We start from the raw sequence: 18,731 nt of genomic DNA, 5'->3' as shown, positions 1-18,731 counted from the left end.
ATTATTTTTTTTATTGATTAATTAATTAAGGGAATAATTAATGAATTAATGAATATATAATTATTGTATTAAATAGCTGTCCAATTCATTTAAAACATTTGATACATTACTTATTTATAATTTATAATTTAATATTATTTAATTAATTAATTAAACTTTTATTTGATTATTTAATAATGTATTTATTTAACTAATTTTGGAACTTGCGGCCCTCTAAAGGGAATCGGTACGGGGGAAGAAAAGACTGAAATCATTGACTAAAAAACTGGGGGTGGCAGTAATACAACTCTAGAGAATTAGAACTGCCATCAAACACAAGAGAAGAAGAACCGATGATGACGTCAATCCAGGGGCGCCAAATCTGCTGCACGGTGCACACAGAAGTACTCGTCAGGTGAAGTTTGGGGTGTTTTCATCATCTGAGCAGGTCAGCATAAACTTTGCTTGCGTTTATGACGATGTGTGCTACTTTGGCATTTTCTCCCAGCAGCCTAAACTAATGACTTAAGCACAAATCTCCAGGGCGAGCTGGTTAAAACTGTCCGTTTGAGTGGCGCGTAGCATTTAGCTAACGTTTAAGCTCACAGCAACCACACGGATAATAACAGAGCATTTCATATTTCTTCTGAAATGCACCTTTTCCGTTGATAAAATCCTCGTATAAAATATCCGTTCTCTAAAGTTGTAAGGATCCGAAATGTGGCGATTTTCTCTGTGTATGCAATAAATGTAGGAGCAATTTCTTTAAGTTAATTGTCATACAATCATGTAATCCAACAACGGAATAACTGTGTGTGGTTATTCCATGTCCGATTGTAGGTCTGTGTGTGTTTCATTGTGTCTGAATGTGTATAACTTAATGAGTCAGAGCTGGATCTCACATTGCTGTCATTTGACTTTTAGAGTACCATCGCACAGTGGGATCTTACATCTCCCTTCATAAAGTCCCTTTAAGCTCCCGACACACACCCACAGATTCACACATCATCATTTGCTCTCCTGTCAGGAGCTCAGTCTGGGTAGAGCTTTTTTTCTCCTCCTGTAAGGTAGGTAAGAAAAACAATGTTGTGTATTTCATTGTTTTTCTTACCCACCTTACATATCAGTTTCTTTGTTTTTTCCTGATTTGTTGCTAAATATTGATATTAAAATATTCATAAATATAGTGTGTGGAAATCTTTTTCTCTTTATTTTTTATTTTTTTTAAACAGTAGTAGAAACCTGCCAGCCAGCTGCAGCCCTTGTGGGTTACAGTCTAAATTTAATGTTTTTGGTTTCTCTTGGCTGACTAAAACTTGTTTGTCCTTCAACAGCCACCATAGTTAGGATATCGACTTGAAAAGGGAGGAGTAAGAAAACAAAATTCAGTTTACTGCAGTCTTTCTAGCAGTGATATTTTACACACTGCAACTTTTAACCTGATCCTAAAGCGTGTTTTTTTGTTTTTGTTTTTTTGCACACTTTATTTAAGTTTGCACAAATGTATGGTCAGTCAATGCTGTCGAAACATTAACACCCCACTGTGTGCCCTGACACACCTGATTTAGATGCTAAACAGGGCATTAAATGATGCCGCTTCTTCAGCAAAATGTATTAAGTGTGTTGTTGCAGTTTTTCTGAGTTCAAAAAAATTAATTTAAAAAAGTTTTACATTTTCTGATTAATTTTTTTCCTTTAGTTTTCAGTATTTGTTTTCTCTTCAGTTAGGCTTCAGTTATTTTTGTAGTGGGTTTGATCCTTATATTTAGTTAATTATTTGGTTTTAGTCTTTTTAATTAAAGTTTGGAGGGTATTTATCAGGGGCATCTCTTACAGAAGTTTAAAGTAAGTAAAATAATAAATACACGCCTTACTTTGTGGCTCACTGAGACAAAAGTCAACTTTAAATGTAATTTAATGTTGCATGTTCTTTCAGCCATCAGTCATGGACCTCAGCCCCTTTGAAGATGACAACTCCGTCAGCTGCCGGCTGGTTTCTGAGATCCCTGAAGTCTGCAAAACGGAGGATTGCTGTCTTGGCATTGATGAGGCTGGCAGGGGGCCTGTGCTGGGTACGTGACTTTTACTTACTCTAAGCTAACCACTCGAGGTTCTTCTATATTTGAAACACAGAGTGCAAAGTATGTAAAGTTATGTTGAAACATAGTGTTAAAATTGCACTTAACTAAATTAAATGTTTGCCAAATTTGGCAAATTTTTGCCTTTAATTGAACATTAATTAAAAACCTTCATAAAATGTTTAGAAATTTTATCCTACAACTTATTTTAAAATTTAATAATTTTGTTTACTGGTCTGGATACACAGAATGTGAAATTCTGGTCTAATACCAGTGTTAAAGAACAGTTTGTCCAATGCTTTTGTTTCTAATATCCCTTCTTTGCTAGAAAAACGAGAACATTTTAATGGTTAAAAACCAACAGATTTTCTGATCATCTCACTGTCCTTAAACATTAAGGCAGTGGAAATATTTGACACAAGATAGTTACTTAATCTTTGGTAAATGCCATGTTATTTGTTGATAGGAGCCAACCATGTAGCTATGAGCTGATATTGATGTTTGTTGTCTTCCTGTTATTTGCCATTTGAGTTTTGGGTGAATTAGTATGTACATTTAGTAGAGAAATCTAACAGTTTTGATGTTACTTGTGATGCAGGGCCGATGGTGTATGGGATATGTTTCTGTCCACTTTCCAGAAAGGAGGAGCTGAAGGACTTGAAAGTAGCAGGTAAACCAGTTTGCTTGTATTGCTGTATTTAAACGGAGAAAAATGCAGCAGTCTTTCTGAATATAATGCTTTAAACTCATTGTCACTGCTGTCCTCCTGTACAATTAAACAAAAAAAAGAAAGAAAAGTAGTAGGGGTGGGCGATATAAACGATATATGATAGAAACGATATAAATTTGGCCAACGATAGAGATTTTGACTATACTGCTCTACCGCGATAGCGCATGTTGATGATGTCATCAAGCTGCCCCTGTTTTGGTCGAAAGCATCGCAGCGGCTAAAACCATTATCATCTGCAAATTATGGCGGGCGACAGTCATAGCAAAGAGATGAAGCACTTTTGAAATATGGGGAAAGCCAAAAACTGCGCTTCCTCCATTTCCGTAACATTGATTCATTAATGTTGAATTCTCTCGCAGCTGCTCTATTCCCATATTGTTGCAGTATATTAATGACTAACCTCGTATTGTGGATTAATAATCTCAGTTGTTCTCCTGACTGAAGTTTGCTCCGTGTATAGCATCCTGCTATGCGATTGCATTTGTCCCTGACCACCAGAATCCCTCACGTTAACTTTTATTGAGTGGAAAAAGTTGGTGTTCATCCTCCAGCTTCACTGTGCTAATGTTAGGGCTGCTCGATTATGGCAAAAATGATAATCACGATTATTTTCACTGAAATTGAAATCTCGATTATTTGACGATATTTATTTAACCCTTTAAGACCTACCATAGAACCAAGTCGGCCAGAGCTTATATTATTATTTTTTTACATGCTGCAGTGCCATTTTTGGGAGCATTTCAAGTTGCTATACATCAATACAACTGTTATAGCCCATATTTTAATAATATGTATGCATTAAGTCCATATTAACTACTTTAATTACAAAAAAGTGCAATAAACTACAAAAAAATTGAAAATCGTTTTTGTTTTTTTTACATATATTTCTACTTGGGGAAATTTAAGAGGCTTATCCCTCAAAACTTTAAATACAAAAAAGTTGCAAAAGATAGTTTCCCACCACAGGAAATTTATTTTGAGTGTCTTCATAGTTTTATTTTGGAGATACAGCAATTTTTATATACTGCAGGAAAAACAAAAAACAATCCTATGATGCAAATTTGCAAAGAAAACAGCAGTTGCATCAAAATAAACTATTTCCAGCAGTGCAATTCGAGTTCTAAGCATCTCAGAAACTATTCAGAAAAGTCAAACATGACTTATAAAAACACCAGTATAGGCTTTTAAGGCCTACAAGTAAAAAACTAAATTTTCCGTAAAAATGACGTCACTTCCGGTTTCGGACAGGAAATGGCGGACATGCGATAGTTCGTGTTGACGTCTTTTTCATTGTGGGAAGTGTTACGAACAGCTGATCGGATTGGCAAAGCGTGTTTCTGGAATATTATGTTTTTATTCCTGCAAGGCTTTTTATGCAATTTTTGCAAAGCTGTATGTGGAAAGAAACCGTGACCGAGGACAAGCTGATGGCATAAGATGTAAGTACAACTCCTCCGGTTTCATATACAAAACAAACTATTGCGCTAGCTTACGCGGTTCTGGTTCTACAGGGATTTAAAGGGTTAACAATAACAATGTATTGAATAATGACTTTAAAAAAATAATATAAAATAGTGTGCAAATACTGATAACAGTGCAAATGTTTGCAATATAAAAAATAAATGAAAAATGTAAACATCTATGTTTAGTGAACTTTGCAGTGTTGCTCTGTGGTGCAGCTATGACACCATAGCAAAGTTTACACACTATGTCTACTTGATCCACGTCTGACTCCGCAAACCCATAATGTTTCCACACCACTGAAGTTGGTTTTTTTTTTTTACCTCTCTTTTCAACCAACGGCAGTCACTCTCCTCTCCAAATAACTTCTGCTTACCTTTCCGAGCTTTCCGAGCTTCCCTTGGGTCCTCTTAATTGTTGTGATGCAGGTTCGAAATGCAGAGAGGTGCGCTCGATTTGCCACACGGAGCAGCGCGAGAGTAAAGCACGAGGGAGGGGCTAATAATTGGCTCAGTCATTTTTAATGATCGTTGAAAGCCCAGATTGTAATCGTGATTAAAATTCGATTAATTGAGCAGCCCTAGCTAATGTTATGCTAACATAGCTGTGTCGCTAGCAGTCACATAGCACAACATTATATACCAGGTAGTCCAACTTCAGTAACCCTGCAAACGCCACTGCTGTTTAGTTTCCTGTCTTCATTTATGTTGGAAGTGGTAGCAGAGCTGTATGTTTTAATTAGTTTCAAAAATCTCTCAGTAAGAACATGGTATGTCATGTTTAGATGGAAACTAGCAAGTTAACTTCCTGTTAACTTCTAACTCCGTTAAATTTAATAAATTCTGTTTTCATGGATGTAAAACTTAATTGTTACACCCGATAAAGCAGCAACACTGATGATTTAATTAAAGATGAAAGAATTTAGACCGTTTTTAACTCCTAGCGTTCGTTTGACTTTGGGACCTGAAGTGGACGGAGTTTTGGACCCAAATTACTCCACAAAGCTCCTCACTACGGCAGCCGTAATGCTCTGACAATCCATCAAGCTGTGCGGCTTACCAAAGTTGTACTAAAACATTTTTAACAGATTTCTGCACGCCAAAGTCGGTTCGAGGTCAGTAAGCACAACCAGAATTTATACATAAGGCACACTCTTGAGTTTTGAGAAAATTAAAGGATTTTAAGTGTGCCTTATAATGTGGAAAATACGTTATACAGAAGAAAAGAATATATCGTGATATATATCGTTACCGCACGTGCTTCAAATTATACCGCAATATGGATTTTAGGCCATATCGCCCAGCCCTAAAAAGTATGAAGCTTGCTAATCATTATTTACTTTGTTTCAGTAACTAAAAATGTCACCAGAAAATAAATGAGCATGAAAAGCCCCCCAGTGTTTTCCTTTCCACATTTAAAGATACAATTTGTCATTGTGTCTTCAGTGATTATTTGCTTTTCTTTTAGATTCAAAAACCCTGACAGAGGCAGAAAGAGAGAATCTTTTTGAAAAACTGGATGAAGCTAAGAGTTATGTTGGGTGGGCTCTGCAGATTCTGTCGCCAAACACCATCTCTACCTGCATGTTACGGAGGTAATTTGCGCATACAGCGCCATGCACTTGGAGGTTTGTTACCATCATTCATGCAGACTAACATAATGTGTATTTTTCCTTCAAGGACAAAATACAACCTCAACGCCCTTTCACACGATACAGCAATAGACCTTGTACAGTATGCTTTGGACAGTGGAGTACAGCTTAAAGAGGTAGGTAAACAGTTTACATGAAATGTTTAAATATGTGCACATTATTCTTTTAATAGGGTCCGCAATGTCCTGTATAGGTCATATTTCCTCTACGTTCCTAAAAGCTAAATCTGCTTTGAAACTGTCCTTTGAGCCTAAGGGGGCACTTTTGTGTGGGTGGGCAGTTAAAGGGCAGGGGCATTGTGGAGAGCCACACTAATAAGGTGGGTTTAACTGTGCTCAGTATTAATCTCTTTAAACTCTCTTGATGTCTGTATAAACAGTTTCTGGTAAGAGAAGATGCTACAATTAAGCAATGAAAATGTGAAATAGAGCTAGTAAAAACACCATTATTTTATCACTATTTAATCAACATTTCCAAAAATTAAAGAAGAAAAGTTACATGTTTTTGCAAAATTTCAAAGACTTTTCATTTTAAACAAAGCACTTTTGCTGTTTTGGTTATAGTTTTAATTACTTTATCTGCAGTTTTTAAGTTCTTTTTTTCTTTTTCAATGAGAGAATCTTTTTTGGGCTTGAACAAGTAAATTCAAGTTGGGTTTAATACCTGAGATGCATTATGCCTTATGGACCTTAGAGCTCTGGATGTGCTTGCCTTTCTTCTTAAAAAACAATTTTATATTTCTGCTCTCAGGTCCCAAACTCTTGCCCATGAATGAGCCACATGCAGCTGTGTGGTAGCCTCTGTCACCATTCAGACACTTTATCTTGCATCTGCTTCAAAAGTCAGACTTTTTGTTTTGTTATAATACCTGCCATTACACCTGCAATTTATTCCATTACAGCCTATCCAAGCTTGCAGTTTCCTAACTTTCACTGACCTCAAACCTTTTTGTTTTCCAACGTCGAAAAATGTGTTGCAGACTTTATAGCTATTATGGAGCCAAGGAGACAAAGTTCAATCAGAAAACAGAGTTGTCTGCTTTGTTTTTCAATGGAAACTCCATACTTCCTGCAAATTCTATCTGTCTTGTTACTGTTTGCCTTGAGATAGACACATTCCTCAATGCTTCTTTTTTCCCCCTCATGTTAGTGGGCATATTAGTGCAGAACAGTCCACCAATGACCTCCGCTACAGGTGGTCTAGAACCGTACATCCCAGGTCTGATCTACTGTATCGTCAAATAAAAACCAAAATATATTAAATCGCTGTCTTATCGCAGCTTTATTATATTTGAAGTAGTAATTATCCTTTTTGTTTAACTGTTTTAAGTTGTAGCTCCGAGTGATCCAACCTGACTTTTTCATTGTGTATTATTTGCCTCTGTCTTAACTTTTACTATCTCTGTGTTGTGCAGATTTATGTGGACACAGTTGGCCCAGCGGACAAGTATGAGCATAAACTCTCTCAGCGGTTTCCGGGTATTCAAGTGACTGTGAGGCCAAAAGCTGACTCCCTGTTTCCAGTTGTGAGTGCAGCCAGTATCTGTGCAAAGGTTAGTGATCAGTCCTCAGCTGGATTTAAGTCTTTTCTGTTTTTAAATTCCTTGGCTATTAGAGTTGGTTGGTACTTTATTATCTCTAGGGTGTAAAGCTACCTTCAGAGATTTCATTGAAGTATTGAAACAAGTAGTTTTTACAAGCTGTAGTAAATGCAAAACAGTTGTGCATTGGATTTTGCACAACTTTACTATCAGGCTAAAGAGAAGCATTTGAACAATAATACAAAATTATGTCCTTATTCGTGTAAGGATTACACACTTTTTATGGTATTTTTTTAGTGATATATCTTATGCGATTATTTAGTGTAGAAAATAGGGCTGCCACAAACGATTATTTTGATAGTCGACTAGTCACCGATTATTTTGGCGATTAGTCGACTAATCAGATCATCATCCATTGGACGTAAAACGTACAGCTTATTGCACCAGCAGCATCTGCTCTTATATAACTATCATTAGTTTACAGCTTTAAGTGTTTAAGGTCTGTGCTAACTAAAAATAAAGACAAGATGATAGTTTATTAAATTTTAATGAAATTTGCAGATTGTTTTGGTGAAGTTTAATAAACTCCTTGCTATCTAAACTATAACAGCATCTCACACTTCTGATAATCAGCTGTCTGCTTGACGTTTGTTCAGCTGTGTAAAAACTATAACTTTAATCTCAGCCAAACTGATTTACTCAGGAACAAATAAAATACTAAAAAAAAAAAAAAAAAAGGCAAAACAATAACATTTTTAAGTTATCTAAGTGACTTATATATCACGTTTAACCTGAGGAGCGAAAGACGGCGGTGGGTTTGAAAACTATTTGCCGGGAGTCCGGTGCTCTCACGGCTCTAGTTAGCCTAGCCCCCGGCTAGCTATCGAGCTAGTGGGTAACAGATGTCTCCGAAAACGTCGGAGCGCTTTTGAAAATATGTGGTGTCTTGATAAACTGAGCAGATATTTGAGGTTTACACAGCTACATTCTCGCCTGAAAATATGTTAAACGTTTATTTTGTGACCCAGAAAGAATAATAAGAGTAATATTAAAACTAACTAGCTGCCGCCATTGTTGGAAACTGAGCTGGGCCGCGCTATGAATTCTGGGACACAGCTTCTTCTTCTTCGGGGTTTAACGGCAGCTGGCATCCTTGTACATGCAGTGCTGCCATCTTCTGTTTCAGTCCGTTATTACACTCTTAAATCCTGCTACTTATTTCTGCGTCTTTTGGATCTTACAAAGCTTCAAACGACGCGTCGACTATTAAATCAGTCGTCGACGATTTTGATAGTCGACGTAATCGTGACTAGTCGACTAATCGTGGCAGCCCTAGTAGAAAACAGAGTTTTGGTTCTTCAAATATTCAGCATTTTACATTGAGATGTTTTTTTTCTCCACTTAATGGTTTCTGGTTTACTGCAGTAGACAGCAGACCAAAAGGAGCAATTTCCCTTTTGCGATTATTGACCTACCGTTGCTGTTACTAAAGAATATTCATATTTTATATTTCATATTTTCAGCTCTTAAAGAGTTTTCTGGTGCTATTTTTTGGTTTGCAGGTTGCTAGGGATCGTGTCGTGAAAGGCTGGAACTTTACAGAGGACTTGGGAGAGGTGGATACAGACTATGGCTCAGGGTACCCTAATGGTAGGAAACCATGCACATATGTTATTATCCATCCGCAATAACATGTTTTATTTTAAACTAAAAGTTTGTTTTGCTTAAGTAAAAGTATGTAAAGTTAGTGCTGTGGAACAATAAAGTAGAGCAAACTTCTGAAATGTTGCTGTGAGTGTGGGTACAAACATTTTACACTGACCATAAATGATAAGTCATATTAACCTAGTTAACTAGTTAACTTTAAATTAAATGCACTTAATATACCTTAGTGTAGCTGTTAAAGCTGGGGTGGGCCACACAGTGAAAATTTGAACTTAAACATGGCACATAAACAGTGTAGAATTACTTTAACCTCAATGGAAAAAATATGACTTATTACATTGCCTTTGTGCCATTTAAAAAAAACAAAACAACCAAACATTTCTTTGGAAAATGTTTTGGGTTTTTTTTTTGTTTGTTTGTTTTTTACAATTAATTTCTGCATCAGCTTTATATATTATACAATATATTTAATGCTGACACTTTTTATGAAAAGATACATGGTTGTATTCACTGTTTCACTATGGGATGCGTCTCCCCCAGAAGCTCATTCATCAGAAGTTTTTATCTCATTCCACAAATCCTGATTGGCTGGTGATTGCCACTACCACTTTGGACAGAACCACCCACCCTTAAATAAGATAAGATAACCTTTATTAGTCCCACGCGTGGGAAATTTGTTAAAGAGCTTACAGTATTATGTAACTTGTATTTAAACACCTCTTCTCGCTTTGGAGCATATCTCAACCTGCTTAGGCTAGCTGTGGCGACAAAATCTAGAGTAAAAGTGCACACCAAGTCTGCGGAGTATGTTGCTTGTTGCTACTTCTAAGTCCCACAGGCACACTCAACATGTCCCCCCGCCGTGTCCAGACTCACTGCCGAGGGCACAGTCTAGAGCAGTGGTCCCCAACCTTTTTTGCGCCACGGACTGGTCTAATGTCAGACAATATTTTCACGGACCGTATCGCGGATAAACACAGCAAAATAAAATGATACAACTAAGGCAAAAACGGTGGTATTTTGTAAATATAATAATTAACGCAAATTCACTGTGTAATTGTGTAACTTTATTAGCAGCGTCCTCCTTAAATGCGTCATCAACATTAAGAATAAAATCCTCCTCTCTGCCCCTTAATGTTCTCTGGTCGCTGTGGTGATGCGTAAATATTTCTTTCAAAATAACAAAATAAGACACTCGACTACAACACGGGAAAAAACCCAGGGAAAACGAGTTAACGGTTTTAAAAATCCTGTAAACCATAAATTCTACACCCGAGCATCAACTCTCGCAGCCCGGTACCAAACGACTCACGGACTGGTACCAATCCGTGGCACTGGGGTTTGTCTAGAGCGCTCAAAAAGTCAATAAACAACACTATGGCACTGCTGCCTCAAGAGGGCACTGCTGCCCACCTCAGTAACCATGCTATAACCCAGGATTTCCCAACCTTTTGGAGCCACAGTACATATTTCATATTATAAAAATCACACGGCACACCACCAAACAAAAATGTCACATAAGACATATTGATCATTTTTCCCCGTGCATCAGGTATAGCGGAATGGGCTCGTTTGTCCCCAGTTTACCTTTTTTGCATGTTAGGGCCTTCATCTGGCTCTGAACAGGACCCAGGTTAAATTGACTACTTTTTCTTTTCAAATGTTTATCGATTGCTGTTACACACTGCATTGTCTCAAAGCATGACTACCGGTATTATGTAATTTTTTCGTTGTCTTCTGTTTCCCTGGCAGTTAGCAACTCATTTAATCAAAGCATGTAGTTGTACTGCCCTCTAGTGGAAGACAATGTAATTGTTCTGCCCGTTACTCATGCCGGTTGCTTAGAGTACTAATCAGGTCGAACCAGATATTCTTCCACGGCACACCTATGTGCTGCAGCACAGTGGTTGGGAAACACTGCTATAGCCGATGCTGTAAGAAGCTTGACACCCTACGCGTGCTAGTGTTATCTAGGTGTTACAACCATATTCTGCAACTAGATGTCCCCATAACACAAGTGTTTAGGACACGCAGGGTGGGCGAGACACCGCTCCTTCTCTCTCTCTGAGAGAGAGAGAGAGAGAGAGGCAGCACTCTCAACTTCATCCTGGGAGCTGAAGTTAAGTAGTAAGTAAAATGTATTTATATAGCACTTTTTTAAGACAAGAACCTATTGCAAAGTGCTTCACATGGGAATATAAAAGCATACTGAACAAAACAATATAACAATATTAAGGAAGTATAAAAGCATATCACATAGTGCTAGAGCAGGGCGATATGGCCAAAAATATTTATCACGATATATATTTGAAAATTTGCGATAACGATATAACTGACGATATAGTTGATGCGAGACAAAATACAACTCCACAACATTACTAGCGCAAAAAGACAACCTTCCATTTATTTTCACTTAAACAAGAAGCTGGTTTTTATGTACATTAAAGCTTTATAAAAATGTAACAGTGCAAATGCAAATTCCTTGCTGAAAGTTTAACCAAAAGGCATTTCCAGTAGAAATGGGCTGACATATCCTGAGCATAACCATGTATAATATCCACTGAAGTTAAAAAGAGGTGCTTTGTAACATTAAACGTATTAAACGTATTAAACGTATTATTAAGCGTAAGTACGTATTTTTCGGACCATAAGGTGCACGGGATTATAAGGCACATTAAGCGAAACAAAGCAGTCAGATAAATCAAACTTTATTAAACTCATTCTTCTTGCTTCCTCCACTTCTGTACCATTGATTCATTAATGTTGAATTCTCTGGCAGCTGCTCTATTCCCATGTTGTTGCAGTATATTAATGACTAACCTCGTATTGTGGATGGATTATCTCAGTTGTTCTCCTGACTGAAGTTTGGTCCGTTTACAGCATCCTGCCATGCGCTTGCATTTGTCTCTAACTATCAGGAACCTTCACGTTAACTTTTATAAGTGGAAAAGTGTTAGCGTTCGTCCTCCAGCTTCACTGTTTATATTATGCTAACATAGCTGTGTCGCTAGCGATCACGTAGCACATCATTATATACCAGCTAGCCCAACTACAGTAACCCTACAAACGTCACTGCTGTTTAGTTTCCTGTCTTCATTTATGTTGGAAGTGATAGCAGAGCTGTACGTTTGAATTTTTTCAGAAATCTCTCAGTCAGAACATGCTAGATCATGCTTAGGTAACTAGCGAAACTAGCGAGCTAACTTCCGCTAGCTTCCTGCTAACTTCTAACTCCGTTAAATGTAATAACTTTTGTTTTCATGGATGCCTGGAAGTTAAACTTCATAGTTACACCTGGTAAAGCCGCAATGCTGATCGTTTTATTAAAGATGAAAGAATTTAGACAGTTTTTAACTCTCAGTGATGCTGCGGTGTTCGTTTGACCTGAAACGTACGGAGTTTAGGACCCAGATTACTCCCAGATTTAAGAGCATCTTAGTCCGACAAATACGACAATAACGACGGCCGAAAAACACCAAACCAGTTCCACATCACTGAAGTTGCACCATTTTTACAAACCAGTTCTGGTTCATCTGTTTCACTCAACAATCGGCCATGTGCGTATGAAAACAAAGGCACTGCGCATGCGCGTTTTACTCATATTCTATCGCGATATTTCATTTTCCTATCGTTGCCTAACATTATACCGGTATTACCGTGAACGGTATAATATGGCCCAGCCCTAGTTAGTGCTAGTGCAAGGATTTTAACATGGGAGTGATATAGGAGAATTTATTACTGTGCTGCAGCATTTTTGAAAGTGATTTAAGGAGGCCTTAGACAGACAGGAAAAGAGTGGGTTACAATAGTCTAACCGGGAGGAGATGAAGGCATGGACAAGCATCTCCATTTCACCTTTGGAGACAATAGTCCTAAGTTTAGCAATATTTCTTAACCCTTTACAGCCGATCGGAGCGGGCACGCTCTGTTTTGCGTAACTATTTTTAAATCCCGGTAGCACTGCAACCACGTAAGCTAGCGCAAAAATTTTTTTGCATATGAAACCGGAGGAGTTGTACTTACATCTTATGCCATCAGCTTGTCCTAGGTCACGGTTTCCTTCCACATAAAGCTTTGCAAAAACTGCATAAAAAGCGCTTGCAGGAACAAAAACATAATATTCCAGAAACACGCTTTACCGATCCAATCAGCTGGTCATAACACTTCCTACGTTGGAATAGACGTCAGCGCGAACTTTTGCATTTCCGCCATTACCTGCCCGAAACCGGAAGTGACGTCATTTTCGCGGAAATGTAGTCTTTTTTACTATCAGGGCCTCAGGGCCTATACTCGTCTTTTTAAAAGTTATCTTTGACTTTATGACTTTCTGTGTCGTTTCTGGGATGCTTAGGACTCATATTGCACTGCTGGAAATAGTTTATTTTGATGCATATGCTGCTTTTTTGCAAATTTGCAGTATAATATTTATTTTCGTTTTTCCTGCAGTGTATAAAAATTGGTGTATTTCAAAAATAAAACTATGAAGACACTCAAAATAAATTTCCTGTGGTGGGAAACTATTTTGTGCAACTTTTTTGTATTTACAGTTTTGAGGGATAAGCCTCTTAAATTTCTCTAACTACAAATATATGTTAAAAAAGCAAAAACGATTTTCAATTTTTTTGTAGTTTATTGCACTTTTTTGCAATTTATGTAATTACTATGCACTTAATGAATACATATTATTAAAATCTGGGCTATAATGGTTGTATTGATGTATAGCAACTTGAAATGCTCCCAAAAATGGCTCCACAGCATGTAAAAATATGATATAAGCTCTGGCGGACTTGGTTCTATAGTAGGTCTTAAATGGTTAAATGAAAAAAGCAGGAGCAGGTCATAGACTTGATCTGATCTCTGTCAAAAGACAGAGAGTGATCAAAAATTATCCCAAGATTCGGAGCAGTAGCTTTAATCAAGGATTAGAAAGAACCCAGACTTTGACTAATTTGGGGCTTGATACTCTCTGGGGCAAGAATTAAATGCTCAGTCTTGTCTGCGTTCAACTGCAAAAAATTGTTTGTCATCCAACCATTAATTTCCTTAGACAGCCCATTAGAGGGATAATTTGTCTAATTCCCAAGGTTTAAAGGAGATGTATCATTGGATATCGTCTGCATACAGATGGTAGGAAAAAAATTTGAAACCGCTGATTATATGGCCTAAAGGAAGAATATATAATGAAAATAACAAGGGGCTTAAAACCGATCCTTGAGGGACTCCACGTGAAAATTTAGCTATATCTGACCAGAAGTTTCCCACTGAAACTAAAAGTGCTCTATCCACAAGAAATAAGGTGAACCACTTTAGGACAGATCCAGATATCCCGACCATATGATTTAAGCGGTGGATTAAGATCTGATGATGAAGTCAGGCCCATCCCATAGTGAGACATCTCACTCATGCTATTCTGAGAACCGGGGTTACACAAGTAACCGGAAGTATATCACATTACAATTTACATCAAAGGGACACTGTTTTCATTAGCGACGGACATTGTTGGGATTAACAGTTTGAAATAACATTTCACTTGTTGAATTTAATGCTGCCTACTTAAGACTGTTATGCTAAAATAATTTTATTTGCATGTAAAAGTTTTGTAGAAAAACTAGCACTGAGTCCCACTCTTTTCTTTGTTTCCAGATCCCAAGACGAAAGCGTGGCTGCTGAAGTACCTCGACCCAGTATTTGGCTACCCTCAGTTTGTTCGATTTAGCTGGAGCACTGCCCAAACCCTAATGGACAGCAAAGCGGTTAATGTGCATTGGTAAAGAGCCTTCAAACTCTATTCTGATCAAAGTCCTACTTTGGTTATGAAATCCTCAATTAAAGGAGCATCTGTCCTTCTGTGATTCTGCTCTTATACTGTTTCTGCTATTTGTGAGCACAGATCTGGCTGATACCAATTTCTCATAGTGTATTTGCAAAATACTTTGTTTTTCAGTGTGTCTGTTAGATAAGAATACTTGCAAGATCACAGGTTACACTTAATCTCTGTGCTAATCGCTTGACCTTAGGAGACCAGTAGTTGGCACTGAGTTTAAAAAACAATCTTTGTCCTCGTAAATCTTTTCTCAGGGACGATGATGAAGAGGATGGCGAGAAGGCAGCGCAGAGGCAGAGCAACAAGTCAATGTTGTCCTACTTCAGTGTATCAGCTGGAGGTAACGACCAAAATGCAACCCACCAGGCACACCGCTTCTTCACTGAGCGGAGGCTGAAGAGCCTCAACACACTCTAAAGACACGTTAGAGGGCCTTCACATACATCCTGGAAGTCATAAATGCATTGTGGGACTTTTTTTGTAACACAGATGCAAACTTCAGTCATCTGTCTGTATTTGTCTTGTTTGTAACTGTTTTTATATATAAAGATGTTGTTTAAATATGTTTTAAAGTGTGTTCTGCATTCTGTACCATACATCAAGAACGAAGGTGGGTTCATTGCTGGATTGCGTTGCAGTCTGTAATGCCAATACTGCCCTCCATTGGTAAAATGAATGAAAATCATCAACAGAATGCAGCAACTACTATTCGAGTTGGTAACACAAGAAGAACAAATTATTCATCGAAGTCTGACATCAGTGAAATCTTCAGCTTCATCGCAAATCTAAACAACTTATTAATTCTGTATACTTTCAGTAAAAACCGATGGAAGTGGTCCATTGCAGATTTGGAACACACTTCATACTCTGCACAGTTTTCTTCAGATTGTAGCTTTTAGTTGAGAATAAAACACAGCGCTACTTAAAACAAGCGTCTTTAATTTTAACAAAAAAGCAACATAAATATTGTCACAATAAAACAGCCTTTAATTCTGTAAATTAGTAATTTCAAAGAAAAATGTAAAGTTCTAAGTATCTTAATACAATCTTTAAATACTTCACAGCAGTTGGTAGTTGTTGTCGTTGCATTTCACGTGATAATACACTGAGTGATTCTGTATCCAGCTCTTGTAGGGAGACGGTATCTTTTGATATATTATGACTAAATAAAAATGACAGTCCAGGTTTTCCTTGAGTCATCAGTCCTAACAGACAGGTTGCCAAGAACAGAAACAACATAAAACAACATGTTACAAAAACTTCTGCTAAGCATCTCAAAAATAAAATGGTACATTTTTATCACAACCGAGGGGTGGATATTTGGAACTTAATCATGTTTAGCTTCTGTTGTCTTCAGTGTTACATGCAACAGATATGAGGTAGAAGTAGGATGAGGTTTGATGGTATTACTGCATATATTTCTCTTCTTTAAAGCCCACTCTGTAATCTGTATCAATACAACAATGTGCATTTAGAGAGCACAGCTGAATTTTGAGATGACCTTCAAATGTTTATATTCCAGAAATCGCAGCCATTCTTTTTCCAGATCTGTCCCACGCTTCATCCTCTTCTAGGCCTTTTCTCCAGGACACGTTATGATGCATCACATTTTACTACAGGATGATGAAAGGCAGCTGGCTAGGAGTTCCAGCTCCCGTCATATGAATATGAAAATAGATTCTGGCTAGGTTAGCCTAGCTGTTGGCTATGGAGGGAAATCCATTTCTCCACCTTGCTAGTTGCTGTTGGGTTTGTTTCTGGACTCCTGGATCCTCTTCCCGCAGTTCATAGCTAAGCTGGAGACGGCAAATGAGGAAAGGATGATGATAGAGCTCCCCACAAAGTGAGATGAGGCTCCTCTGGGGGCTGCTCTCAGAGCTCTCCTGGGGAAAGTTTCTCTGTCAAAGGCTGTCGTGGCAGTCATTGTCTGTGCCACTGGCTCCATGATTGTGGAAGGTAGTCAGATGTCAGAAAGCTGAATTCCAAGGCAAGTTGGCTGCTGTAGCCTCAGCTGGAGCTGTCTGAATCACTCTGTGCTGCTGATTCCTTTCTTGATCCTTCTTCTATGGTCATTTATAACTTCCCCAGACTCCTCTTAAGTCCTTTGAGGAGCTCAATGTCCTGTTGCGTCAATGGGATTAGTTAGCGGTTGGCCCATGTGTAGATATGACTAATGCAGATCTATTTCAGCTTAGGACTGCGCAATGTAATTCTATTAGATCATCCTGTCTTTGTTCCATAGTGAATAGGCAGCGTTATATATGGAATACAATCTTGCACTTTGTAAACATACAGTTATCGGCCACTTTGTTAGGTATACTTGGTAGAACTACCTTAATTCCTCATGGCACAGATTGAACAAGATGCTGAACGTATCATGGATTGTGATAGCATTACGTGATTGCTACCAATTGGTTTCTCATTCATGATGCAAATCTTTGTGTTTCACAACATGCCAGAGGTGATATCTGGTGACTGAAGTTCAGTTGAGTACAGTGAACTCATTGTGATGTTAAGGAAACCAGTTTGAGATGATGTGAGCTTTGTGACATGGAGTGTCTTCCTGCTGGAAACAGCCATGAGAAGATGGATGCACTGTGGTCATGGACATTGTCAGTAATAGTAGTCAGACAGGCTGTGGCCTTTTTGGCATTTAGGAGCCCAAAGTGTGGCAAGAAAATATCCCCCACACCATTGCACTACCACTTTGAACCTGAACCCCCAATAAGGGAGCAGAATATCAGCCCTAGCAGAATGTTTCGAAATCTTCTGTTGCCCAGTTTCATTGAGACTCTGCGAGTTGTAGTCTAAGTGTCCCGTTCTGTGCTGACGGGAGTGACAGTACGGTCTTCTGCTGCTGTAGCCCATGTATTCGAAGTTTGATGTGTTTTGCATTTAGAGATGCTCTACTGTTGATCTCAGCTGTAACAAGTGGTTATTTGAGCTTTTGTTCCCTGCCTATCAGGTTGCGGCAGTCTGGCCATTTTCTGATCTCTGACATCAGCAAGGCAGAGAACTGCCTCTCTCTTTTTCAGATTATAGCATGTAAACTGGAGATCATTGTGGGACAAAATCCCAGTAGATAAACTGTTTTTGAAATAATCATACCACCCCATTTGGCACCAACACCAATACAGATGCACATTCAGAAACATTTGATCAAATTTTTTTCTCCCATTCTGATGCTTAGTTTGAACTTAAGCAAATCATTTTGACCATGTCTGCATGCCAGTGAGTTACTGCCATGTGTTTGGCTGTTTAGATATTCTCATTTACGAGCAGTTGAACAGGTGTGCTTAACATTTTATGACAAAACAAAAAGAAACTATACCACCTTACCCTCCAAATATTTCTTTTGATTTTTAAATCCAACTTTAAATACGTTCCACATTTAATATTTAATTCAAGTCAGAGAAATAAATATGAAAAGCTAAACCTGATAAAGTAAGGCCGATATTCAAAAAGTAAAAAGAAAGAAAAGAAGACATGAGGTGAAGCAGACCAGAACCTACAAACATTTTGTGAGTCACTGAGGACCGTCAAAGAGGACTGTTGTGTTTTGTTTTTTTTCCCGACCACGTAACGTCTGCCCCCTTCGTTAAGAAAGCTGAGCTGTTGACTGAAAAGGATCAGGGGAAGATCCAGGCTGATTTGCAGGCAAGAGTACATCAGCTTAGGAAACTGAGCAGGATACGTACACACATCAACCTAAAAGTTATAATTAACATTCTGTAAATACATTTTCCAAATATTTTATATATTTTATATTAGCTATAAGTATCACTCAATGTTGATACATTTTA

At 38.0% G+C, this 18,731-nt stretch overlaps 1 protein-coding gene across 1 annotated transcript; it reads left to right on the top strand.

The window, feature by feature from the left end:
* Window positions 1–295: 295 nt before the first annotated feature.
* rnaseh2a (ribonuclease H2, subunit A) lies at window positions 296–15,493 on the top strand. The gene is made up of 9 exons (XM_026170694.2): window positions 296–427; window positions 1,916–2,051; window positions 2,656–2,727; window positions 5,716–5,842; window positions 5,928–6,015; window positions 7,314–7,451; window positions 9,002–9,089; window positions 14,748–14,871; window positions 15,183–15,493. Exons 2-9 carry the CDS (start codon window positions 1,925–1,927, stop codon window positions 15,343–15,345), a joined length of 927 nt encoding a protein of 308 aa, XP_026026479.1. The 5' UTR covers window positions 296–427; window positions 1,916–1,924; the 3' UTR covers window positions 15,346–15,493.
* The last annotated feature ends 3,238 nt before the right edge of the window (window positions 15,494–18,731 follow it).

Source organism: Astatotilapia calliptera, chromosome 6 (genome assembly GCF_964374335.1).
Source record: "Astatotilapia calliptera chromosome 6, fAstCal68.1, whole genome shotgun sequence".
In the NCBI taxonomy this organism is placed as follows: domain Eukaryota; kingdom Metazoa; phylum Chordata; class Actinopteri; order Cichliformes; family Cichlidae; genus Astatotilapia; species Astatotilapia calliptera.
Note: the sequence above shows the minus strand (reverse complement) of the source record. Positions and strands in the feature narration are given on the sequence as shown.

Excerpts from the sequence above, each read along its gene's own strand:
- rnaseh2a (XM_026170694.2), top strand. The coding sequence starts at position 1,925 with ATGGACCTCAGCCCCTTTGAAGATGACAACTCCGTCAGCTGCCGGCTG. Across the intron at positions 5,843-5,927 it reads TCTACCTGCATGTTACGGAG|GACAAAATACAACCTCAACG; the intron begins GTAATTTGCGCA and ends TTTTCCTTCAAG. Across the intron at positions 7,452-9,001 it reads CAGCCAGTATCTGTGCAAAG|GTTGCTAGGGATCGTGTCGT; the intron begins GTTAGTGATCAG and ends TTTGGTTTGCAG.